Here is a 27,951-nt window from a genome sequence, read left to right on the forward strand (position 1 = left end):
TCTCTCCTCAGCTCTGACGTCCTCTCCAGTAGGTAACATGCCTGATTGTCCTTCATCACTGCTGTTAGAAACTGGCCACACGCTACCAGCTGGTAAGAGCGTGTCTCTGCGGCCTTGGTTCTCCCTCCTGACTCTCCTCCGCTCCCTGCCCACAGGCGGAACCCCCTGCATTTCCACGTCATCGCCGACTCCATCGCCGAGCAGATCCTGGCGACGCTCTTCCAGACCTGGATGGTGCCTGCCGTGCGAGTAGACTTCTACAACGCGGATGAGCTCAAGGTACCGGAGGGAAGGGAGGTCAAGCAGGATGCTTTTCTTGTTTATGGTTTAGTAGACAGCAGCAAAGGCAGACATCTCAGCTCGCAGACTGGAGACGTCCAGGGTATAACTGAGGGTGTTTGCCACTTGAATCTGATTTGATTATCTGAAGCATTAAAGCAACCATTTCTTGAGCACAGAATGCGTGTTGGTCTGTGCAGTTCTGGCCACCAAGGCTTTCTGTGGAGGCTGGAGGCTACTGGCCTGGTCCGTATCTAAAGAAGGCCTATGGTGGCCAATATCTAGAGAATTCTGTTACCCGGTGAGGTCAGCGCTGAGTCCAACAGGCCCGTGTTTGAATTCGTATGTTGTCATTTACTGGTCATAAGACACAAAGTAAACAGGCTATACCTTTGGATCTGTTTTTTCATGAGTAGAAATGTACTTATAACACCAACCTCATGGAGTCATTAAGGGGCTCAAATGAGAGAACATGTGTGAATGTGCTTTAAAAGACTATGTTGAATAAATATTAAGGATTATGTTGGGCCAGAGGGTTTCAACCAAGGGAGACTCATTTGGCCACGTCATTCCCTTGCTTAAAATCCTCCTGTGGGGGCTTCCCTGGTGGTGCAGTTGTTGAGGGTCCGCCTGCCGATGCAGGGGACGCGGGTTCGTGCCCCAGTCCGGGAAGATCCCGCATGCCATGGAGCGGCTGGGCCCGTGAGCCATGGCCGCTGAGCCTGCGCGTCTGGAGCCTGTACTCCGCAATGGGAGAGGCCACAACAGTGAGAGGCCCGCGTACCGCAAAAAAAAAAAAAAAAAAAAAAAAGAATAATAAAGAAATCCTCCTGTGGTATCACGTGGTCTGCATCAGGCTTGAGGTTCACGGTCTGATTTAAAAGTCCTGCACGTTCTGGCTCTTGACTCTTCTTCCAGTCGCATCTCTGGCCATTCCTGCAAATTTGCTTATTACTCAGCTCGAAGAAACCACCTCTGGGCTCTCTGCCCTCCCTCCTGCGTTTGAGCGTTTGCTTCTGCTGTTCCTTCTATCTGACACACCCTTCCAGCTACTGTCACACCTCCCACTCATCCTTTAGGACTCAGCTCCATGGCTACCCCCTCTGAGAACGTCCCATGACTCCTCCAGGAAAGAGGAGGACGTTTTCTGTTCACTTGCCCGTCGACTGCTTTAGTTTAGAACCTTCTTAACGGGACGGGGCTGGGAGCACATCTTGTTCTTTTCTGTATTTCTGGCGCATTTGTTGGTACCCTGTAATGCTTGTGGATTTAACCAATTGCTGTTATTAGTGGAACGTGTCGCTTTGCAGAAACCGTTGCAGCTCTGTCTCCAGTCACCTTGGGAAGGACTAAACACCTAGACACGAGGCAGGTTTTAGCACATTGCTTGGTCTAAACCTCATAAAGCCATTATCTTTTCATTTCAGAGCCATAGCATTTTAAATAGATCACAAAGATGTTGGCCGGAGTTTCTCATTTTCCCATATTTCAGGCTCTGAGGTTGATCGAGATGTTCAGAATTTAGCATTTGGGGATTGTCGTGGTAATTGGTGTGCCATTCCAATCTATTCTGAGCTAAAACTGATTAACACTCTTAAAAAGGGAAAAACAAAATTTAGCAAATTGCTGCACTAATTAAGGTGAAAGCAAGCCACTCTGTCTCCCGGGGTCTGAGGGCCAACACCATGGGGAAAAGCAGCAGGAGGGGAGGGGGCCACGTCTGGCACAGCGTGCGTGTTCTCTCTTAGAGCAGTCCTGTGTCTGTGCCCTGTGCAAGCCTGCACCCCCTCTGCTCTTTGAGGAAACACGAAGTAGTTGAAAACCCCAGCTTCATTTCGCATCTTGCCATTAAAGAGCTAATATCTGATTTGGGTTCTGAGCCTTGGCTTGAGCAGCTGAAAATGGGTGGAACCCTGCCAGCTGTGGGAGAAGATATTGGATTAAATCAGATCACTCACGTGAAGGCCCAGCAGTGCCTGAAATGCAGCAGGTTCTTGACAATCCCTCATTCCCCTTTGCAGCCATGGCAATATAGGATTAAAAGGCTCTTGATTGAAGGCCCACAGGGCAGCTGGGAGGTTGAAAGGTAAGGCACGGTGGCCTGTAAGCTGCCCCCGGGAACCCCAAGGCTTCCTCAGGGTCTTGGAGGAAAGGAGGGGACTGGTGTGGGGGAAGACGAGGGCTCTGACTCCCTCATGCCCACGTGAATCCAGGTATGCATTATGTTTACACACTGGAGTTTTATCCATTTGAATTGAGGACTCCATGGCTTAAAAAATAAGAATTAAAAAACAACAACAATCTGATGTGTCCTAAAGGATATCGTCTCCAGAGTCCTGCCCTTGACCCTGCCTTCTGCTGCTGACTCTGCCATGCAGTGTCCCTACCATCTGCATTTTATTTCCCCACCTCTTAAAACATCTATCACCCACAGTCCTGTATTCCGTGAGGCAGTTGTCAGAATCTGGTAAGGACAGTGAGTATGAAGGCATTTTGTAAAACATAATTTTTCCATTATTCATGAAAACAGTCATCATAATTTATACATAATTCTGCTCAACAAGTCTAAACCGTGGTGTGCCCACTCCCCCCCCCAACCTGAGCCTCTCCTGGAACCTAACACCACCACCTACTTAGCTGCTTATCCAGAACCGAGTTTGCCTTCGATGGGTCCCTTTCTCTCTCCGAGCATCTGGCCATTTGAGGTCCTAGCTAGTCTTCGTCTCCCCCTGCTACCATCCTTGTCTAAGCCTGCATGCTCTGTCGCCAACACAACAGCAGTTTTTTGTTTTGCTTTGTTTTCCCAGAGAAGCCTTTTCCCTTCTCCTCCGCTCACGTCTCCTCACCCACATCTGTTCTCCGTCAGTAGCATGAGTCAGGCTTTCCAAAGGCAAGCCCAACCACACCTTCCCCGTGCTCTGTGTAAAACCTTCAGTGATTTCTGGATGCTACTAAGATGGAGACCACAGTCCTTAACTGAGTCGAGTTTTTCTGCACAGTCTGGCTCCTACCTCCTCCTGACTTAGTCGTCTACTGTTAGCACCATTGCTTCCCCACTGGATCTTCTAGTCTGCTCTGCTCCTTCCCTTCCGCTGGGGGCCTTTGCACAAGTCATTTCTTCTCTCTGTTGTACTCTCAGCCTGCTCTCCCCCATCGCTAATTGAGTCCACGTTCTCTTGCTTAAGCTCCATGTACACAAGGAAACCTTCCCTGCCTTCATCATCGCAAAGGGGCTTCTTTGTTGTACCTTCTCAGAGGATCACGTACGGTTCCTTCAGTAAACTCGCTGCGGAGTGTAAGCTTTCACGCCTTTGTGTAATGAGCTGGTAAATGTCTGTCTCCCCTAGAATGTAGGCTCTGAAAGAGCTGGGATCCTGTCTGTTTTTCATCACCTTGTAAGCTTAACACCTGCTCAACAAACTTAAACCATGATGATGCCTCACCTATGAAAACATTTGCTAAATGAATGATACACAGTAAAGTCAGCACTGGGTGCCTAAGAGACATGAAGCCATTAGGAAGAGGTTTCAGTTTTGTTTTGTTTTTTTTAATTGAAGTATAGTTGATTTACAATGTCATGTTAATCTCTGCTGTACAGCAAAGTGATTCAGTTATACATATATATATATATTCTTTTTTAATATTCTTTTCCATTATGGTTTATCATAGGATATTGAATATAGTTCCCTGTGCTATACAGTAGAACCTTGTTTATCCATTCTGTATGTAATAGCTTACATCTGCTCCCCCCATGCTTCTACTCCATCCCTCCCCCAACCCCATCTCCCTTGGCTGCCACCAGTCTGTTTTCTATATCTGTGAGTCTGTTTGTTTTATAGGTAGGTTCATTTATGTCATATTTTAGATTCCACATGTAAGTGATATATGGTATTTGTCTTTCTCTTTGATTTACTTTGCTTAGTATGATAATCTCTAGTTGCACCCATGTTGCTGCAAATGGCATTATTTCATTCTCTTTTATGGCTGAGTAATATTCCATTGTATATATGTACCACATCTTCTTTATTCATTCATCTGTCAATGGACATTTAGGTTGAGGAAGGAGTTTCTTGATCATTGTCAGGGTTCACCACATTCCTGAGGCCCCTTGTGGCTCAGGGCATGGGCAGACAGCCAGGTATTTGTCTACCAGTGACCCTGCAGTGGCATAGATGAGGAAGCTCCGTCTGTGCCAACCCACCTTAACATCCCAAGAGCAGCTGTGGGACAGGTGGAGTGTCTTTCCATGACAGGTAAACCAGGAAGGGAACACACTGAAACACCATCCATTAGATGGCATTAGAGAAGGGATGGATGATGACAGGGAATGGTGCTGTGTTCTTTACTTGCATCCAGGAAGCATGTCGGATGGTAGCGTCAGCAGACACGTAAGACGGCCTCCCCCGATAGGAATGAGAAATCGCTTTGTACAGCTGTTGGAAATGGCGTTTCTCAGAAATACTCCTGTGGGCCCCTTATTCTATCTGTTAGCACTGGAGAATGGAGTAATAGGGGAAAGGAAGTTATGAAGGATCAGTGCATGATTAAAAATGAGCTGTGAGGGCTTCCCTGGTGGCGCTGTGGTTGAGAGTCCGCCTGCCGATGCAGGGGACACGGGTTCGTGCCCCGGTCTGGGAAGATCCCACATGCCACGGAGCGGCTGGGCCCGTGAGCCATGGCCGCTGAGCCTGCGCGTCCGGAGCCTGTGCTCCGCAATGGGAGAGGCCGCAACAGTGAGAGGCAGCGTACCGCAAAAAAAAAAAAAAAAAAAAATGAGTTGTGAGAAATTCGCGCTGGACTGGTGTGCTTCTCTCTGTGATGACCAGTTAGTGCGGATTTGCAAACAGTGAAGGCTCAGCCTGCTCGTCCCTGTGGCCTGTGAAACGCTCACTGGTCTTTCTGATGTTTATGTGGCCCATTCATTTCCAGCTTCCGAGGCCCCAGATCAACAGGCTACCGGCCCTGGGTGCCCCAAACTCTACCCAGGACATGCAGCTCCTGTCACCAGGGGAGGGGAGCCGCAGGACAGGGACGATGACTTCTTTCCGTGTGGAGCTTTGCAGGTGGTGGCATGCTCTCACTCACTTCTCAGGACCACCCTGTGGGCTGGAGAGAGGAGTTTCGTTACCTCCATCTTACAGGCAGTTTATAAATTGAAGCTCGGAGTTGAAGGATGTTTGCCTAAGATCAGGCAGCTCATAAATGCCAAGGCAGCTATTTGATTCTTCCCTTTCCAAATGAAATGATATGAGATGCATGATTGTGTGATTCAGTACACACGGAGGTGGGATGGATCTGAAGGAAAGGAGGGGGACGTGGGTTGCAGCCACTGGCTGAAGCTGCCACTGTTGAATTGCACTGGAACTCAAGACTCCTGTTTTCAGTGACTCTAGACCCCATAGGCTGTGGTGTAACCTGTGCTATACATGGAACGCTTTCTTTTTTATGTTTACATGGTTCTCTCATGGAACGCTCACAGTAACTCTGTGGATCGGTCCTATTAGGATCCCCATTATACAGATAAGGAAACTGAGGCTTAGGGAGGTTAAATAAGCCCAAGTCACATGCATAGCTAGTACGTGGTAGAGCTGGGATTAAAACCCAGAACTGACTCCATAATCCATGTTCTTTCTCCTGTGTTCTGGTTCCTTCTCTGTGGCCTGTTTTTAAGCTAAGATGCTATAATTGTGTCTAGACAAGGGTCCTCTGAGCTCTCGGTGGTGTTCTTTTTCTGGTTGTTCCTGAAGAATAAATGCGTTAAGCATGACCCCTCCATTTAAAGGCCTGCAGCGAGTGGCCTTCCTGCTGGGGACCAAAGTATGTCTCACTAATGATGCCGCTGAGGGCTGGGACAGCCCCATCACTGCCATCCAAGGATCATTTTCTAAACTAAACAGTCACCACTCTGGACAGTTTGCCTTAAATCAGCGAGATATTTGCCAGTGTTCAGACGAGGCCCTGCATGCCCAGCAGCCTTTGATCTTGCTCCTAGTTGGCCCGGGAAGTCACCCCCAGGCCACCACTGGGGTGAGGATGATCCCGAGCTCATGAAGGTAAGTGGCTGGCGCCGGGGCTGTTTCATGATTCCCCTGTCTAGCTGGGAGCCCTCATTTATCTCCTTTTCTCTTAGACCTGATGCCCGCTCATTACCAGCATCAGAAAGATTATGAAGTGGGATTCAGGGCTGTGGTCACGGAAAACACTGATGGCTGACTCTAAAAGTTGCCGTCCTACTCACACTCAGTTGCCTTTGTGCTGGTCCCTATGGAGTATTGTAGAGGTTCTCTTAGATAACTGCCGTCTTTCAGCACCTGCTGTCCTTTGGGAGACAGACTTCTATTGTTCCTCTCACTGGGGGATGTAGACACTACTGCCCGCCCCATCTGTTTCCTCAGAAGATATGCCTCCTGAGTGATGGGCATTTTCAGTTGGGAGGGATTGATAATGACATGAACTCATAGGGTCTCAGGGTTAAAAAGAAACCCAATACTCATAGCTAGTTTTTGACAAATGAGGCCCAGTGCGGGTTAAGCAAGTTGCCCCACATCTCACATATGACTCTTCTCCAAACTGGATCTGGATTTTATGATCCAGGCCTGGAGTGTAGTTCAAAGGGACCACACGCTTGGCGGTGGCCGAGCTTCCATTGCAGTGACCAGATACCCGCATGGGCTGGAGCAGTTCCAATTAGACTTGACCTGCAGAGGAGAGACGGAAGCTCTGGGACATGTGTCTCTCATAGAGGGTAGGATCTGCTCGGAGATGCCCTGCAGAAGAAAGAAGTGAAGCCAGGTGGCCTTTAGAATTGCCTTGTCCAGTTTCACCAGTAATATGGTAATGATGAGAGTAACACAGAGAACGTAATCGTCTTTCCATGTCGGTAGCTCTAGCTCCCCTTTATTGGTAAAACTGAGGTCTTGTCATGGAAAGCATGGTGCTTGGCACATAGTAGGCCCTCAACAGGTTCTATTTCCTTCCCTTCCTCTTTGGTATATTTGCAGATGGCTGTGATTAACCTGTTCAATCTTCTCTTTTCCAAACCTACCACGTCCACACACACCTTCTCTTCCTCTATAGCAAAGGAACAAACGACGGCTGACCGCTCATCAGAGGGCACATGTTTTAGCTTGTTTTTCTAGAATAGTTTATGGATTTAGGCTCTAGTTCTTTCTCTCCTTGTGGGTCAAACATTATACAGGAGGGCTGGCTGAGGTTACATATTATGTCCAGGTCTGGAAAAGTTGGCATTTTCCCATTTTCTTTACTGCTTTACTGGTTCCTGGATTATCTGCGTGGTTGTTGAATGGGAGAGCTGGTTCTGTAAGGACTGCAATGCACCTCGGGCCTTTGAGTTAGGCTTTTCTCTCCGATAATGAGCGCGAGATCACAGAACAGAGGTGGATCAGTGAAACGCGTAACGTACTTTTCCGTATTCAGAAGACTGATCTTTGGCTTTTAAATATCAGACATGGAACATTGTAGACAACTAACAGAAATTGTAATCTGTGTTAGAAAAGAACCTTTCTGTGTCAGTTGTACAATTCACTTTGTACACAGGCAAATGTCTCTTTATGTAATGGAGTGTCCTAATGAATGGGCTCTGTCCCCTTTTGAAAATCACAGAATCTTAATTAGGAAGGAACTTGGCATTCATCTGGCATAACCTTCCACTTTCTTCTATAATATTCTATGTAAATGGTCATTACTCTTCTGCTTTTGAGTCCTTCCAGAGATAAGAGATCATTACCTCCCAAAGGACCTTGTTCCATATTTAGAAACTCGATTAGAAATGTTCACCTTGTGCTGTACTGAAATCTTCACCTTTTTAATCCCCCTCCCGCCCCCATTGGTCCTGAGCATTAAGAAACACTGAATGTGAGTGTGTATATCATTGTCTGGTCACTTGTCTGCCTTCCATACTAGACTGTGAGAACCGAGAGGGCAAGGCCTGTCACTTTTTTCTTTAAGCCCAATGTTTAGGATACAGCCTGGCCAATGATGGCTCCCAGAAAATGCATGAGCTCTGTTTGGGGTCTGCAGAGTAGGTCAGCCAGGTATTTGAGGACCTAGCATATCTACTAAGTCTTCTCCTCATCATCCCCGTGCCTTCAACTATAATCCGAATGGCAGTGCTGGGAGCCTAGTTGACACTTAAATTTATCCTCTGACACGTTAACCTGATAAGTGGTTTCTGAGTTTTTACCTTCCTTGAATGGGCTCACTTTTTTCTCTATCTCTTATGTCTACCATTCTCTATGGTTCTTCAGAATATAACAGTTGTTCCAGATCTGTGTATGTGACATGCCCCTCCTGGAGCTCAGACTTAAACTCATTTAAAGCAATTTAGTGTCCCCTGAGCCACCTTTTCCTCATCTTGAGCATTGATCCCTTTCCACTTGCATTGCTGTGGTCTTCTCGTCCGTTCTCCTTGATAAAGAAGGAAATGCTTTCCTGAACCTGATTTCGTTGTGTCTTTTCAAGAATCCCATGCTATAGAAACAGCAAATGTTTTCTTTGGTTAATAAGGAACTTACCAAAGGTATCAGCAGAATGCTGCTAATCAGAGGTCTAAGTGATGCTGAAATCTCGTTCTCTTGGACTTCAGTGCAGTGTTATTCTCTGGTACCACAGGGCTTATTTGTACAGAATTTGAGTTGAACAACTTCAGTGATTCAAGAGAGTAGGTATAATGATGGGTTTTGGAATATGAGTTGGATGCCCCCCACCAAAAAAAAAAAAAAGAGAAAAAGAGAGACCAGAGGTATTTGATGGACAGTGAGAAAGTAGTGGGCAAAGTCAACTGGAGATTATGGTGAGGTTAGAAAATTTCTACAGTGAGAGCAGGAGTTTTTATCCAAATGTTTTGAAAGGATAAAAGGCTGGGTTTGGGGAGTGAAATGTTAGAGCTTCTAAAATGTGTTTCAGAGGAGGTACATTTTGACACATTACCCTGGGCTGGAGTGGCTGAGCTGGTGAGAAGCTAATGAAAATTAAGGGCTGCAGGCGCTTCAGAGTCAAGGTGTTGGATGGTCCCTCCAGAGTCTGATGAAATACAAAAAAAATTGTCACAAGCTAAAAAGAATTCTATGCATGTAGATCAAAAGGGGCCCTTACAATCCAGGTAAAATCAGTGGTAAGTTGCCCACATCAGGCTATATACCCTAGAAAAAAGTTTTTTTATTTATTTTATTGAAGTATAGTTGATTTACAATGTTGTGTTAATTTCTACTGTATAACAAAGTGCTTCAGTTATATATATGTGTATATATATTCTTTTTCATATTCTTTTCCATTATGATTTATCATAGGATATTGAATATATCAATAGTTCCCTGTGCTATACAGTAGGACCTTGTTGTTTATCCATTCTCTATATAATAGTTTACATCTACTAATCCCAAACTCTGAATCCATCCCTCCCCCATGCCCCATCCCTGTTGGCAACCACAGATCTGTTGTCTTTGTCTGTGAGTCTCTTTTTATGTCATAGATAAGTTCATTTGTGTCATATTTTAGATTCCACATATAAGTGATATCATATGATATTTGTTCTTTTCTCTCTTACTTCACTTGGTATGATAATCTCTAGGTCCATCCATGTTGCTGCAAATGGCATTATTTTGTTCTTTTTTATGGCTGAATAGTATTCCATTGTATATATGTACCACATCTTCTTTATCCATTCATCTGTTGATGGACATTTAGGTTGTCTCCATGTCTTGGCTATTGTAAATAGTGCTGCAGTGAACACTGGGGTACATGTATGTTTTCAGGTTTTAGTTTTGTCCAGATATATGCCCAGGAATGGCATTGCAGGATTATATGGCAAGTCTATTTTTAGTTTTTTGAGAAACCTCCATACTGTTTTCCGTAGTGGCTGCACCAATTTCCATTCCCACCAACAGTGTAGGAGGGTTCCCTTTTCTCCACACCCTCTCTAGCATTTGTTATTTGTAGACTTTTTAATGATGGCCATTCTGACAGGTGTGAGGTGGTACCTCATTAGAGTTTTGATTTGCATTTCTCTAATAATTAGGAACATCGAGCATCTTTTCTTGTGCCTGTTGGCCATCTGTATGTTTTCTTTGCAGAAATGTCTATTTAGGTTTTCTGCTCATTTTTTGATTGGGTTGTTTGTTTTTTGGTTACTGAGTTGCATGACTGTTTGGAAATAAAGCCCTTGTCAATCACATCATTTGCAAATATTTTCTCCCAGTCTATTAGAAAAATATTTAAATTATAAAGAACAAAAAAATTCTTCCTTTAAGAATAGCTCTCATTAATAAGAGTTGATTATGTATGAACTTAATAGCTTCACATGCATAATCTTATTTTATCCCCCCAATAAGCCTTGAGGTGAGTATAATTATTTTCACCCATTTCCAGATGAGGAAATAGAGGCTTATAAAAGAGACTTGTTGAAATTACTCAGTACTGTGGAACTAAACTGTGAATCCAAGTCGTCTGACTCTTGTGTAATGCCATCCAATAGAACTGTAATGATGAATCATGCGTAATTAAAAAATTTCTAGTAGCCATATTTGCAAAAGCAAAGTGAAACAAGTGAAGTGAATTTTAATGATACATTTTATTTAATCCTGTATATCTAAAATATATTGATCAATATTTTAAAAATTACTGATGAGATATCTTGCACACTTTTTTTTCCACACTAAGTCTTTGAAGTCCAGCGTATGTCTTATGCGTCCCACCTTGGACAGCTGCATTTCACGGGCTCAGCAACCACGTACGGTTGGTGACTGTGGACTAGGGGTAGAGCGTCATCTCTAAGGCAACCTTATAATGCAAGGGTAAGAGGTGGAGGGAACCATTCTGTGTTTGAAGAACAAAAATTCTCATGCTAATAATAAAGTGCTAATAAAGCACTTTATTATGTGCTAATAAAGCGTCTGCAGAGTTTTGAGCAAGACAGAGACCTGAGAATACCAGCCAAGTTCTCTCATGTATAAAGGCAACAGGAAAAAAACACAGTAGATATGTTATGCAAGTGCTCACACAATATGCACCAGTGTATTATACTTCTTGAAGAAAGAATCATCAGTTACTTGCCAGCCAACCAAAAAAGTAATCAAAATGAATATTCACAAATGGAAGAGGTCTTGTTCTAAAGGGGCAGGCAGTATGTACGGGAAGAAGTTACACATGGAATGATCTGTAAATAATTGTTTGAAGTCAGTTGCAAAGCTGAATGCAGATGCCAAAAGTTGCTCTTACAAGCATACAAATAACCAGATGATCACAGACATTTTGAAACAGCCTCAGAAGTGTGTTGGATTTAAAAGCTGCTAAATTTCTGCTGTTTTGTGGGGTAACTCAGATGGTATTTTTTTTTAGCCCTTCATTCTGATCATCAGGGAAAAAAAGATGTTTCTGGAAAGTTCAAAGGTGACCGCTGGTAAAGTTATAAATAGATTTAAAACTAAGTTATTAGAGATGATTATTGCAGATGAAAGAAACTCTACATAAGATAGGTAGGAAGCAAAGACAATGAGAAAAATATTGGATGTCCATATGGGGAAAAATGAATTTTGACCTTCACTATATACCATATGCAAAAATTAACTTGAATCTCACCCCTCAATGTAAGAGCTACAAATACAGAACAGTAGAAGGAAGCAGAGGAGAAAATCGTAGTGACTTCAGGTTAGTCAAAGGTTTCTTCACTAGGATACGAAAACCACAAACTAAGAAAAGATACTGATAAATCGGACTTTATCTAAACTGATAGTTTTTGTTCTTCCAAAGACATTAATAAAATGACAAGCCACAGACTGGAAGAAAATACTTGCAGAGCAGATGTCTGACAAAAGTTTTATATCTGGAATATAGAGAGAGAACTCTTAAACAATAACAAGAAGACCAATGACTCAGTTTGAACATGGGCAACATATTGTAAGGGACACATCGCCAGAGAAGACAGGGATAGCCAGTAAATCCCTGTAGAATGCTCAGCGTTGTTAGTCATCAGGGAAATGCAAATTGAGATCATCACGGGATACTACTTCACACTCACTACAATGGCTAAGATTAAAAAGACTTACAATAAAAAGTGTTGGTGAGAATGTGGAACAGCCAGGACTCTCATACATGGTTGGTGGAAGTATAAAATGGTTCAACCACTTCGGAAAACAGTTTGTTAGTTTCTTAAGAAGTTAAACACGTACTCACAATATGGCTCAACGATTCCACTCCTGGGTGTTCATCCAAGAGAAATAAAAATGTACATGCACACGAAAATTTGTGTGTGAATATGCATAGCTTTATTCATAGAACTTGAGTGTCCGTCAGTTGTAGAAAACAACGGTAGTATATCCATTCAATGGAATGTTATTCGGCAATGAAACGTATGACACATGTAACAGTATGAATGAATCTCAAGAGTGGTTTGCCAAGTGAAAAAAGCCAGACAGAAAGACTGCATGTTACATCATTTCATTTACATGAAATTCTTGAAAGCAGATCAGAAGTTACTAGGGGCCAAATGGCAGTGTGGTGGGGATTTCCTTCAAAGGGGCATGAGGAAACTTTTGGGGCTGATGGCATTGTTCCATGAAGTGATTGCTGTAGCAGTTGCAGACTATACTTTTGTTGAATTGTACATTTAAAAGAGCTGATTGTAGGGACTTCCCTGGCGGTCCAGTGGTTAAGACTCCACGCTTCCACCGCAGGGGGTGATGGTTCGATCTCTGGTTGGGGAACTAAGATCCCACATGCCGGGCGAAATGGCCAAAAAATAAAAATAAGTTAAAAAAAATAAAAATAAAAGGGCTGATTGTAATGTGTTTAAATTTTTTCTCAAAGCTGAAAAATAATGCATAAAATACTATTCCAGATGCAAAACCAGCATCATTTCTTTTAATAAATATAAATGCTTTAAACTCTTCTATTGTTGGACAAAACTGATGCTTGATTAGATAGTGCTATCTTAACTGTGTGCTTACTATCTTTAAGAAACACACCTAAAATAAATTATAAAGTTTAAAAATAAAATTTATAGTGTGTCTCAGACTTACAAAGACAAATACAGTAAAGATACGTTAATTGCAGATGAACACAAATATAATTAAACACATTTAATTAGATAAAATTAATAATTTTGAATTGACGAGTGTGATATCCATAAGAGGATGTACTAGCCAAGCTATTTTCCAAGTAGAAATCTTCCAAATATATAAAGCAAAAACCGATAGAAATATGGGGTATATTGGGAGAGTTTCAGCCACTAAAAACGCAAATTGTATTGTTAATGACAAAGATAGTTTTAAAACTGTAATCAGTATCAATAGATATCAAATTTCATATCCATCAAATGGAATAAAAATGATTTTTCAAATGGAATAAAAATGGATTTTCAAGTGTTCATGAAAAAATTACGTAAATTGAGGGCCAGAGAAAACCTCATTAAAATTCAAATCATAAAAATTATATAGGCCCCATTTTTGACCACAGTGTAGGAAAACTACATGTCAGAAACAGACTTTTAAGCCTATTCTCTATGTCTGTGAGTCTGTTTCTGGTTTTTTTGTGTGTTTTTTTTTTGTTTTTTGTGGTACGCAGGCCTCTCACTGCTGCGGCCTCTTTCGTCGCGGAGCACAGGCTCTGGACACGCAGGCCCAGCGGCCATGGCTCGTGGGCCCAGCCGCTCCGCAGCATGTGGGATCCTCCCAGACCGGGGCACGAACCCGCGTCCCCTGCATCGGCAGGCGGACCCCCAGCCACTGCGCCACCAGGGAAGCCCTGTTTCTGTTTTGTAGATAGGTTCATTTGTGCCAAGGGAGGGGGAGTTGGAGGAGGGAAGGACTAGGAGTTTGGGTTGAGCAGATGTAAACTATTATATATAAAATGGATAAACAACAAGGTCCTACTGTAGAGCACAGGGAACTATATTCAATATCCTGTGATAAACCATAATGGAAAAGAATATTAAAAAAAAGTATGTCTATATATGTATAACTGAGTCACTTTGCTGTACAGCAGAGATTGGCATAGCATTGTAAATCAACTATACTTCAATTAAAAAAATTTTGAAAAAAAAGAAACAAACTTTTAAATGGGTGGTTCAAGATACTTGGAAATTAGGAGAGGGTGAAGAATTTTTCTAAATGCTTATTTAATCCAAAAGGAAATAAAAACTAAAATCATAGCCTGCTCTGAAAATAGCAAACGAAGAACATTTCACTGTAAAGTTTATGGCATGTGCCCAGAGCTGTCACTGGAGATGTTTTAATAGCCTTTAGTGCTTTCGCTACTCAAAAACAAAGATGATGATAAATGAATCTCACATTCCACTTGGTAATTTAGACAAGAACAGTGGTGTGGACCTGAGGAAAACAGAAGTCCATGAAGTAAGAAAAACAGAAAACTAAAATTTTGAAAGCTGGTTCTGTATATAAGAAAATGGCAAACAACTGGCAAATCTAATAATGAACAATAGAGAAAATATTAATAAGCTAAAGAGTAAAGATAGTATGCAACAATACACATAGAAAATGATAATAGCAGTAATAGCCAACATTTATTTGGTATTTATCACATACCAGATACAGTTGTAAGCATTTAATGTGGATTATCTCATTTAATTCTCACAATGACCCTTTAACTCTAGTGCTATCATGATCCCATTTTGCAGATGTGGAACCTAAGACTAGAGACAATTTGGCCAGGACATTTGGGTTAGAAAGGGGTGGAAACAGGAAAGAAGCCCTTCAGCTGGTTGTGGGTCTGGGTTTTAACCCCACACATAACACTGTAAAATCCCATGCTGATTTGTGAAATCAGTGAGGTGTAATCCTCTGTTTGCCTGAAATAATGTTTGCATTTATTGCTGCCAACCGCCTGAGGCACTGTCAGTCCTAATTACTTTGAATTCAGTTCTCTGAGGTTTGTCAGATCTAACAGGTAGCCTGAGTTGAGAGCACACACATTGGATGTTACAGCATCAAGGGATTGTACTAATTCTCAAGATTGCCCCCCATAACCAGCCACAGTTAGTCATCAAGCTAAACACCAGTGTGTTTCCTGGCTTTTCTCTTCTGGATGGTTGAGTTTATTTCTAGATTACCTTTATTCAGAGAGTAAAGAATTTGGGGTCCTAATTTTGTTCAGATGTCTTCTCTCTGACTCCTTATTAAGCCAGACCACCATCCTTATCTTCTCTCTCCTGTACTCCACCCATGGTAATGAAAGCAGAAGTTCAAGGGCTGCTTCCTTCAGGGCAATACTTGGGTTCAGGAATTACTTATAGTCTAATTTTCCAACTTTTATTTGCTTTTAATGTTTGTAGATTTGCTTTCATGCCAACTTATGTTTTATTCATATAATATATATAAACTATATATATATATAATTATATGTATTAAATACATAATTATAGGCATAGGTATATATTTATAATATATATTTTAATATATACTGTATATATAAGGTCTATATAATATGCATATTATATGCATATATTGTGTAAAATATATACATAACTATATATATGTTTGTGTATTAAATTGTATACATATCTCCCATTGAAAGGGGTTTTGGGTTACCTAGTTCGCCATGTTACCTGAAACGTCTTCCCTCCCCATCTGTCATTTAGAGCTCAGGTTAATCTCAAGGACACTGTTCTTGGCCCACCGTTCTATTAATGTTTGGCGCAGAATTCCCCTCCTAATTAGGCTGTCATGCCACTCTGTGCTTCCTTTGTCATGACGCTTGTCATTGTATAATTACTTGTTAAATATCTTCCTTATATAATTATTTGTTAAATACCGTCACAGCCTAAGTGTTGGTTATAAGGCTGACTCATCCACTACAATGTGAAGTCCTCTGGATGGTCTTGCCCACCCCATCCCTGTTGTTAGCACAGTGCTTGCGCAGAACTGACTCTCAGTAAACATTCAGGTGAAGAAGTCCTGATAGGGTTGCTGAGGCTTTTCCTCCACTCAGCAGGGAAGAGTCCCAGCAGCAGTTACTTCTCTATGCTCTGAATATGAAAAGGAAAGAGTGATGTCTTAGGTTTTGGTATTTATCAACCCTTGCCTGACGAAGAATTAGCAACCTATACAGAAAGAACAGATTATGCAGCAAAGGGTGTTATCGTGAAGATTGTGAATTTGGGAAAAGATGATGAAACAGAGTATTGTCAGATACAAAAAATGAATTTTGGATTGATTAAAGAGTTAAGTTTAAAACAGGACATTAAACAAAACTGGAAGAAAAATATGAACATTTTCATCTAAGGGTGAGGAAGATTTGCGTATGCCCAAGGGAAATGGGGGAAAAAAAACTGTCAAGGGAAAAGTCTACCAGATTTGACTTATTAAAATGAGGAAAAAAAGGGAAAAATTCTGAATGCTAATCAGCAATTGAAACAAAATTAAATGGTAAGTGATAAGTTGGGAAAATTATACTTTGAACAAACATAGCAGATAACATATATAAAGGGCTCTTACGAATCAATAGGAAAAATAAATAGACCAATGGGAAATGGGTAAAGGATAAGAATAAAGGAATTCACAAAATAAAATAAGCAAATGGTTTAAAAATATATATATATAGAGAGAGAGAGTAATATAGCAATATCACTAACTATTCAAAGCAACAGGAAATAAGATTTTTATATCTAAATGGCAAAGGCTTTAAAAAATGTATCATCTAATACTGGCAAGTATCCCTTGGGACCAACTCTCATGAAAGTGTCTGTTATAACTGAATGTCAGAATAGTCTTTTTAATAGTTTGGCAGTACTTACCAAGATTCTTTAAGAATATATACAAGCTGTGAGTCAATTTCCAAGTACGTTTGGAGTTCATTGTGTGGGTACAAAGGAAAACTCTCACGTATCTCTTCTTTAACTTATGGTGGAAATAGAAGAGCTGTTTTGAAGATTGGACTACAAGAACAAGAAAACTCAAATTCAGAAATCACCACCATCAATATATTATTGTTTTGAAAATTAGCAAAGGACTGCTAAAGTTTTCTATGAAGGGGACACCACTGCAGTAGCTGGATTTGTTGTTTTGTCAGCATCATCATCTACAAGGAGAGATGGTAAACTTTGCTTATTTTTGAAAGCATCTGAGGACTTCAGATCAACTGTTCATGTTTATGTTAGATCTGTAAGAGATTTTTCTACAGAACCAACGTCTTTGGCTCGAGCCACACATTATGTATATACATCCCTGAGTCAACTTAAGAGTGGCATTATTGTCCATGTCTATGGTGTTGTGAAGTTCTTTTTGCCTCCATATCTGAGCACAGGAACTGCCGTGGGGCTGACAGGGTCTTGGTGCTCTGGCCAGGTGTCAGGCCTGAGCCTCTGAGGTGGGCTCAGGACACTTGGCTCAGCCAAGTTCAGGACATTGGACCACCAGAGACTTCCCAGCCCCATGTACTATCATTCGGCGAGAGCGCTTACAGAGATCTCCATCTCAACGCTAAGACCCAGCTCCACTCAACGACCAGCAAGCTCCATTGGACACGCTATGCCAAACAGCTAGCAAGACAGGAACACAACCCCACCCATTAGCAGAGAGGCTGCCTAAAATCATAAGTTCACAGACACCCCAAAGCACACCACCAGACATGGTCCTGTCCACCAGAAAGACAAGATCCAGCCTCATCCAACAGAACACAGGCACCAGTCCCCTCCACCAGGAAGCCTACACAACCCACTGAACCAGCCTTACCCACTGGGGGCGGACAGTAAAAACAATGGGAACTACGAACCTGCAGCCTGTGAATAGGAGACCCCAAACACAGTAAGTTAAGTAAAATCAAAAGACAGAGAAACACATAGCACATGAAGGAGCAAGGTAAAAACCCACCAGACCAAACGAATGAAGATGAAATAGGCAGTCTACCTGAAAAAGAATTCAGAGTAATGATAGTAAAGATGATCCAAAATCATGGAAATAGAATGGAGAAAATACAAGAAACGTTTAACAAGTACCTAGAAGAACTAAAGAGCAAATAAACAATGATGAAAAACACAATAAATGAAATTAAAAATTCTCTAGAAGGCATCAGTAGCAGAATAACTGAGGGGATAGAAAGGATAAGTGACCTGGAATATAAAATAGTGGAAATAACTACTGCAGAGCAGAATAAAGAAAAAAGAATGAAAGGAATTGAGGACAGTCTCAGAGACCTCTGGGACAACATTAAATGCACCAACATTTGAATTATAGGGATCCCAGAAAAAGAAGAAAAAAAGAAAGGGACTGAGAAAATATTTGAAGAGATTATAGTTGAAAACTTCCCTAATATGGGAAGGGAAATAGTCAAGTCCAGGAAGCGCAGAGTGTCCATACAGGATAAATCCAAGAAGAAACATGCCAAGACACATATTAATCAAACTATCAAAAATTAAATACAGGGGCTTCCCACGTGACGCAGCAGTTGAGAGTCCGCCTGCCGATGCAGGGGACACGGGATCGTGCCCCGGTCCGGGAAGATCCCACATGCTGCGGAGCAGCTGGGCCCGTGAGCCTTGGCCTCTGAGCCTGTGCATCCGGAGCCTGTGCTCCACAACGGGAGAGGCCACACGAGTGAGAGGCCCGTGTACCGCCAAAAAAAAAAAAAAAAAAAATTAAATACAAATAAAAAATATTAAAAGCAGCCAGGAAAAAGCAACAAATAACATACAAGGGAATCCCCATATGGTTAACAGCTGATCTTGCAGCAGAAACTCTGCAAACCAGAAAGGAGTGGCAGGAAATATTTAAAGCGATGAAAGGGAAAAACCTACAACCAAGATTACCCAGCAAGTATCTCACTCAGATTCAACAGAGAAATTAAAACCTTTACAGAGAAGCAAAAGCTAAGAGAATTCAGCACCACCAAACCAGCTTTACAACAAATGCTAAAGGAACTTCTCTAGGCAGGAAACACAAGAGAAGGAAAAGACCTACAATAACAAACCCAAAACAATTAAGAAAATGGTAATAGGAACATACATATGGACAATTACCCTAAATGTAAATGGATTAAATGCTCCAACCAAAAGACATAGACTGGTGGAATGGATTCAAAAACAAGACCCGTATATATGCTGCCTACAAGAGACCCACTTCAGACCTAGGGACATGCACAGACTGAAAGTGAGGGGATGGAAAAAGATATTCCATGCATATGGAAATCAAAAGAAAGCTGGAATAGCAATACTCATATCAGACAAAATAGACTTGAAAATAAAGACTTACAAGAGACAAAGAAGGACACTGCATAATCATCAAGGGATCGATCCAAGAAGAAGATATAACAATTGTAAATATTTATGCACCCAACATAGGAGCACGTTAATACTTAAGGGAAATGCTAACAGCTGTAAAAGGGGAAATCGACAGTAACACAATAATAGTAGGGTACTTTAACACCCCACTTTCACCAATGGACAGATCGTCCAAAATGAAAATAAATAAGGAAACACAAGCTTTAAATGACACATTAAACAAGATGGATTTAATTGATATTTATAGGACATTCCATCCAAAGGCAGTAGAATACACGTTTTTCTCAAGTGCTTATGGAACCTTCTCCAGAATAGATCATATCTTGGGTCACAAATAAAGCCTTGGTAAATTTAAGAAAATAGAAATCGTATCAAGTACCTTTTCTGATCACAACGCTATGAGCCTAGATATCAATTACAGGAAAAAATCTGTAAAAAATACAAACACAGGGAGGCTAAACAATACACTACTAAATAACCAAGAGATCACTGAAGAAATCAAAGAGGAAATCAAAAAATACCTGCAAACAAATGACAACGAAAACACGATGACCCAAAACCTATGGGATGCAGCAAAAGCGGTTCTCAGAGAGAAGTTTATAGCAATACTGTCCTACCTCAAGAAACATCTCTGATAAACAACCTAACCTTACAGCTAAAGCAATTAGAGAAAGAAGAACAAAAAAACCCCAAATGTAGCAGAAAGAAAAAAAATCATAAAAGTCAAATCAGAACTAAATGAAAAAGAAATGAAGGAAACGATAGCAAAGATCAATAAAACTAAAAGCTGATTCTTTGAGAAGATAAACAAAATTGATAAACCATTAGCCAAACTCATCAAGAAATAAAGGGAAAAGACTCACATCAACAGAATTAGAAAAGAAAAAGGAGCAGTAACAACTGACACTGCAGAAATACAAAGGATCATGAGAGATTACTACAGGCAACTATATGCCAATAAAATGGACAACCTGGAAAAAGTGCAGAAATTCTTAGAAAAGCACAACCTTCTGAGACAGAACCAGGAAGAAGTAGAAAATATAAACAGACCAGTCACAAGCACTGCAATTGAAACTGTGATTAAAAATCTTCCAATAAACAAAAGCCCAGGACCAGATGGCTGCACAGGTGAATTCTATCAAACATTTACAGAAGAGCTAACACCTATCCTTCTCAAACTCTTCCAAAATATAGCAGAGGGAGGAACACTCCCAATCTCATTCTACGAGGCCACCCTCACCCTGATAACCAAAACCAGAAAAAGGTGTCACAAAGAAAGAAAATTACAGTCCAATATCACTGATGAACATAGATGCAAAAATCCTCAACAAAATACTAGCAAACAGAATCCAACAGCACATTAAAAGGATGATACACCATGATCAAGTGTGATTTATCCCAGGGATGCAAGGGTTCTTCAATATATGCAAATCAATCAATATGATACACCAAATTAACAAACTGAAGGAGAAAAAAGATATGATCATGTCAATAGATGCAGAAAAAGCTTTGAACATAATTCAACACCCATTTATGATAAACACCATCCGGAAAGTAGGCATAGAGGGAACTTACCTCAACATAATAAAGGCCATATATGACAAACCCACAGCCAATATTGTTCTCAGTGGTGGAAAACTGAAACCATTTCCACTAAGATTAGGAACAAGACAAGGTTGCCCACTCTCACCATTGTTATTCAACATAGTTTTGGAAGTTTCAGCCACAGTAATCAGAGATGAAAAAGAAATAAAAGGAATCCTAATCAGAAAAGAAGTAAAGCTGTCACTGTTTGCAGATGACATGATACTATGCATAGAGAATCCTAAAGAAGTTAGCAGAAAACTACTAGAGCTAATCAATGAATTTGGTAGAGTCGCAGGATACAAAATTAATGCACAGAAATCTCTTGCATTCCTATATACTAATGATGAAAAATCTGAAAGAGAAATTAAGGAAACACTCCCATTTACCCTTGCAACATAAAGAATAAAATACCTAGGAATAAACCTACCTAAGGAGACAAGAGACCTGTATGCAGAAAACTATAAGACACTGATGAAAGAAATTAAAGATGATATAAACAGTTGGAGAGATATACTATGTTGTTGGGTTGGACAAATCAACATTGTGAAAATGACTCTACTACCCAAAGCAATCTACAGATTCAGTGCAATCCCTATCAAACTACCAATGGCATTTTTCATAGAACTAGAACAAAAAGTTTCACAGTATGTATGGAAACACAAAATACCCTGAATAGCCAAAGCGATCTTGAGAAAGAAAAACGGAGCTGGAGGAATCAGGCTCCCTGACTTCAGACTATACTACAAAGCTACAGTAATCAAGACAGCATGGTACTGGCACAAAAACAGAAATATAGATCAATGGAACAGGATTAAAAACCCAGAGATAAACCCATGCACATATGGTCACCTTACCGTTGAAAGAGAAAGCACGAATATACAATGGAGAAAAGACATCCTCTTCAATACGTGGTACTGGGAAAACTGGATAGCTACATATAACAGAATGAAATTAGAACACTCCCTAATTCCATACACAAAAATAAACTCAGAATGGATTGATGACCTAAATATAAGGCCAGACACTATAAAACTCTTAGAGGAAAACATAGGCAGAACACTCTATGACATAAATCACAGCAGGATCCTTTTTGACCCACCTCCTAGAGAAATGGAAATAAAAACAAAAATAAACAAATGGGACCTAATGAAACCTCAGAGCTTTGCACAGCAAAGGGAACCATAAAGAAGACAAAAAGACAACCCTCAGAATGGGAGAAAATATTTGCAAATGAAACAACTGACAAAGGATTAATATCCAAAATTTTAAGCAACTCATGCAGCTCAATATCAAAAAAAAATCAACCCAATCCAAAAGTGGGCAGAAGACCTAAATAGACATTTCTTCAAAGAAGATATACAGATTGCCAACAAACACATGAAAGGATGCTCAACATCACTAATCATTAGAGAAATGCAAATCAAAACTACAATGAGGTATCACCTCACACCAGTCACAATGGCCAACATCAAAATGTGCACAAACAATAAATGCTGGAGAGGGTGTGGAGAAAAGGGAACCCTCCTGCACTCTTGGTGGGAATGTAAATTGATGCAGCCACTGTGGAGCACAGTATGGAGGTTCTTTAAAAAACTAAAAGTAGAACTACCATACGACCCAGCAATCCCACTACTGGGCATATACCCTGAGAAAACCATAATTCGAAAAGAGTCATGTACCACAGTGTTCATTGCAGCACTATTTACAATAGCCAGGACATGGAAGCAACCTAAGTGTCCATTGACAGATAAATGGATAAAGAAGATGTGACACATATATGCAATGGAATATTACTTAGCCATAAAAAGGAAAGAAATTGAGTTATTTGTAGTGAGGTGGATGGGCCTAGAATGTGTCATACAGAGTGAAGTAAGTCAGAAAGAGAAAAACAAATACCGTATGCTAACACATTTGTGGAATCTAAAAGAAAAAAATCATTCTGAAGAACCTAGGGGGAGGACAGGAATAAATACGCAGATGTAGAGAATGGACTTGAGAACACGAGGAGGGGAAAGGTTTGCTGGGACGAAGTGAGAGAGTGGCATGGACATATATACACTACCAAATGTAAAATAGATAGCTAGTGGGAAGCAGCTGCATAGCACAGGGAGATCAGCTCGGTGCTTTGTGACCACCTAGAGGAGTGGGATAGGGAGGTTGGGAGGGAGACGCAAGAGGTAGGAGATATGGGGATGTATGTATATGTATAGGTGATTCACTTCATTATACAGCAGAAAATAATACACCATTGTAAAGCAATTATAGTCCAATAAAGATGTTAAAAAAATAAATAAATAAAAATAAAATAAAATGGATAGCTAGTGGGAAGCAGCTGCATAGCACAGGGAGATCAGCTCGGTGCTTGGTGACCACCTAGAGGGGTGGGATGGGGAGGGTGGGAGGGAGACACAAAAGGGAGGGGATATGGGGATATATGTATACATATAGCTGATTCACTTTGTTATACAGCAGAAACTAATACAACATTGTAAAGCCATTATACTCCAATAAAGATGTTACAAAGAAAAAGACATGCACCCCAATGTTCATTCCAGCACTATTTACAATAAATAGGCAGGTCATGGAAGCAACCTAAATGCCCATCGACAGATGAATGGATAAAGAAGGTGTGGCATATATATGCAATGGAATATTACTCAGCCGTAAAAAGGAACGAAATTGGGTCATTTGTAGAGATGTGGATGGATCTAGAGACTGTCATACAGAGAGAAGTAAGTCAGAAAGAGAAAAACAAATATCGTATATTAATGCATATATGTGGAATCTAGAAAAATGGTACAGATGAACTGGTTTTCAGGCAGAAATAGAGACACAGATGTAGAGAACAAACATGGACACCAAGGGGGGAAAGCTGGAGTGGGGGTGGTGGGATGAATTGGGAGATCGGGGTTGACATGTATACACTAATATGTATAAAATACATAATAAGAACTTGCTGTATAAAAAGTAAATTTTTAAAAAGAAAATATACGAGCTGTATGATGCAGAAATTCATGGTCATACAGAAACAGAGTCTAAGAATCTCATTTTGGTATTGTCTGTTTACCAGTAGCAAATGTTAGACACAACTTATATCCCTACAGTGGTGAAAGGGCACATTTGAAACTTTTCAAAAATTACTCAATAAGATTTTTATTGAATGTTGCTTGAATAAGTGAAAAGGGAAAATACTTGCGTTGTGCTATTAAGTTATAGTAAAAAAAGACACAAAGCTACTTCTCCTCAAATTTAAAGTCATCTATATAAGTAATAAAATTATTGTAAAAGGAAGAACGTAAGGTAACATTTAATAGGTCCCCTCTGGGTACAGGAAATCTAGTTCTCTTTGTTGTTGCATTTTACAAAAATTGTATATAGTAGCACAGTTTTTTAGAAAAACACATTTTTCCTTCTGAAAGAAAGGAGGGAAAGAGGGAGAGAAGGAAAGAGAAAATAGTGACCTGAAGCAGATAGGGCACCGGAAGAGAAGCCTTGTTCTCCCAGTGTGAAGGGCAGCGTGGCGTGTTCACGGGTATAAGAGCACACGCACTCTGGGGTCTAGCCTGTCTGCGTGGGAGTTGTGGCTGTCCGGCGTGTGACCGTGTTTGGAAGAGGGGCTTGCAGGTGAGAAGCTGGCTGGAGGGGCACCGAAGAGTTTCTTGGGGTTGTATGTGCATTGGCGAGTCCACCCTTTTCACTTAGATCATATCTGAGGTGTCTGTGTGGGACAGATCCGGAGCCAAATGTGGGGAAAGATTATCAGGAACTCGCCTCACAGCCTTTTGTGCGGCCCCAGTGACACTTGCTTTATTTGTGTGGTCATAATATCATTGGTCCATCCATTCTAGACTTACCATTGTGGACTATGACAGACAGTTCCCAAAGAGAAGGGATAGAAGTGTTTCGGTTCAAACACAAGTGTTTTGGTTCCTAGTCTTTGACATGATGATGTGATATCAGTTAGATTGCTTTCGGTGCACGTGGGGGAGAAAAAGACCCCAGGAAAGGTGACTTAAACAACCTGTTTCTCACATAGCAGGAAGCCCAGTGGTTGGCAGTTTCATGCACGTTGGTAGTTGTGTTGGGGATTCTCTTGGGCTTCTCATGGTCAGAGTGGTCATTGCCGATCCAGTAGTCATCTCCTCACAGGATAGTGGGAAGGAAAAAGAGAAGCCTTATTCCTCTCTATCAGGGAAGGAATCTTCTCCCCCAGATCTCCCAGCAAACTTCTCCTCAGCTGCACTGGCCACGATCGTGTCCTTTGCCCCCTCATGTCTACAGAGGAGACTGGGCAAGTGAGGGCTTCTGTGTGTCTATTTGTGCATCTGTGTCTGTTGCTCTCCCCTTACTTTCTTTCTTTAATCGTGATTTCTGAGTTAAGCAGTTTGGAGTTTGGGTTGGCTAACTGTGTTGGGATTTTCTGAGGCACTTAGTCTGTAAGTGCCTTATGGAAGTTCCCAGTCCCTCTAAGACCAAGGTGGATCGACTGCCAATAATTTCCATTTTCTTAGCAGCACAGAGCAACTGGCTGGCTGGGGAAAGCTGATGCTAACTCAAATTAATAGATAGCTGAATTCTCACCTAATTAAGAGGAAACAACTCAGGTCTGTACCTGTGTACAAATCAATCAGTAGATAAGGATTTGCTGAACACACAGTATTCCGGGAGAATTCAGATGTAGGAAAGGCAATGTCTTTTCCAAGAATTTAGTGGAAACTAAAGAAATAGGGAACAGTGCAATACCAATCAGTTACCAGGTGGATAGGCAGGGAAGGCTTCCCAGGAGAGATGGGACTTGGCTTTGGGCCTTGGGAGCTAGTGTGATTTACAGAAATGAAAGGCGGCATTCCCCATGCTAGGTACCTCATCATCAGAAACAGGCGTAGAGCTTTTTATCTTGCCCTATGAATTAATGATAGCTTTCATTGCCTGAAGAAGAGAATAGCTTCCCCCGAGCAGAACTCCTTTACCTGCTTATGATCTGCTGAGCTTAGCTGTAAAACTTAATACCCTATCATTGCAGTTTTTCTGTCAGAAAAGAAAGAAATGCATTTCTTTTATCTGCCTGGCACTTGTTTTTCACTTATGAAGTCTATACCTTTTGATAGTAGAAACACCTAATAAACCAGTACTAAACTATCTCCAAGGGCTGCTCAGCATGGCCCTAGGGGAGTGGAAATTGGATTATTTTACCTCTGGTCTTCACTGTTCAAATAGTCAATATGTCTACATTTGAACTAAAAGCAAATGGAATGTCTACTGTGCGCAGAACATCTTGGAAAGCACCAGGGGAGTTTCCGAGGTAAAAACTGTGAACCTACCACAGAGGCTACAATGGATGCCCATATAGAGGAGATAGATACATGTGAGCCAGAGTGTATTACCCACAGTAAATAAGGGAGAGAAGCGTGCTTAGTAGCGGATGAGTGTGGACCTGACTGGCCTCACATTTGGAAAACTGAACTTTCATCTTATAGTGTGCAGAGTCCATTTAAAAACCAGTTTCCCTGCCCTATTCAGTGGGTTTGAGGGCAGAAGAGGCAGCTGGGTGGGATAGGCATTGTTTGAATTCCTGCCTGAGGTTCTGTTTGTCTTATTTATTAGATAATGTGCAACAGAAAGCCAACTCTTGCCCCGTGGGGCATTGCTGAAATGAACAAATACGTCCCAAGATCCTGATATTAAGGGTGATACTAAGGGTCTCAGGTCCAGAGACCTAGTGACAATATGGGCAGTATGTCTTGACAGATGAGTAGAAAATCAGGAAAGAATAGAGTTGGCACATCTGCTCCAGACTTACCATTGTGTGCCATGGCAGTTCCCCCAGAAGAAAGCACAGAGGTGTTTTCGTTAAAAGCTACCTCCGTAGACTGCCTTCACCCCCTCCAGGTGACTGCCTTGAAAGGCAGACAGGTTTTAACAGCAGACTTGACAGGATTTGGACCTGTTGGATGTAGCAGTAGAGGGGGAGAGGGATCAAGTTCAACTCATAGAATTCTGCAACAAGATGGTGGGTGTATGGTGGTGTTGTCTAAGTTGGGGGAAACTGAGGAAGCGGTAGGCTTTAGTGGGGAAAGCAAGAGTTCTGTCTGTCATCTAGACTTCCACTTAGAGATGGTAGGTATGGAGTATACCGTATGTGACTGGGAGCTGTCCCAGAATAAAGACGTTCTCATACTTAACGTGACTTCCCCCGCCCCTACGTAATTGCACAGTGCAGGATTAGCTGATGAGCAAGTGGGCCTTTCTCTAGGGGTCATGCTACAAGGTGAGCACTGGTTAGGGGACAGCTAGGTATGTCCTGCGGCTCTGATCCAGCAGAAGGAATCTACTCACTCACCCCCTTTCAGGTAGGGCAAGCATGAGCGTGCTCTTGACCTAGTGACGTTAACATATGGGGCTCCGGTACAGGGGAGCCTGAACTTCAGTGCAAGCATTTGGAAGATTGCTGGTCAACAGCAGGCGCCCAGCACCTGGGGCTCAGAGTCCTTGGTTCAGTGTGAAGTTGAGTTTAGGATGAGGCTCACCTGGTTGGCTGACGAGGCACTGAGCCTAGTGGAAAAGTGGAATCCCTCTTGCTGGGAGCAGAGCGTCTGTGGGCCCGGAGAGTTCATTGCTGCCAGGCCAGAGAGACTTTGCCTTGAATCCACTCCTGGACGGTCTTGCTTGTCTCAACTTTGTATTCTTTCACTTGTAGGCCTCATTTACTTCTCTTTCTTACTTATGGAGTTGTCACTTTTTCTTCCTGTAAGTCAGGATACTGATGACTTTAAACCCTTACCTCTTTCTTCAGAGGCAGTTCCGTAACTCTGGATAAGGCAGAACTTTCCAGTGGTCAA

The 27,951-nt window shown here is 41.5% G+C and overlaps 1 protein-coding gene across 2 annotated transcripts in view; it reads left to right on the forward strand.

Moving 5' to 3' along the window:
- The window catches only part of LARGE1 (LARGE xylosyl- and glucuronyltransferase 1), a 586,234-nt gene that overhangs the window by 304,722 nt on the left and 253,561 nt on the right, over positions 1 to 27,951 (forward strand). For both annotated transcript variants that reach the window (XM_079935833.1, XM_079935832.1), the window contains exon 5: positions 156 to 279. In XM_079935833.1, coding sequence (XP_079791959.1) covers positions 156 to 279 — 124 coding nt within the window. The remainder of the gene's footprint in view (positions 1 to 155; positions 280 to 27,951) is intronic.

This window comes from Stenella coeruleoalba, assembly GCF_951394435.1.
Source record: "Stenella coeruleoalba genome assembly, chromosome: 11".
Taxonomy (NCBI): Eukaryota; Metazoa; Chordata; class Mammalia; order Artiodactyla; family Delphinidae; genus Stenella; species Stenella coeruleoalba.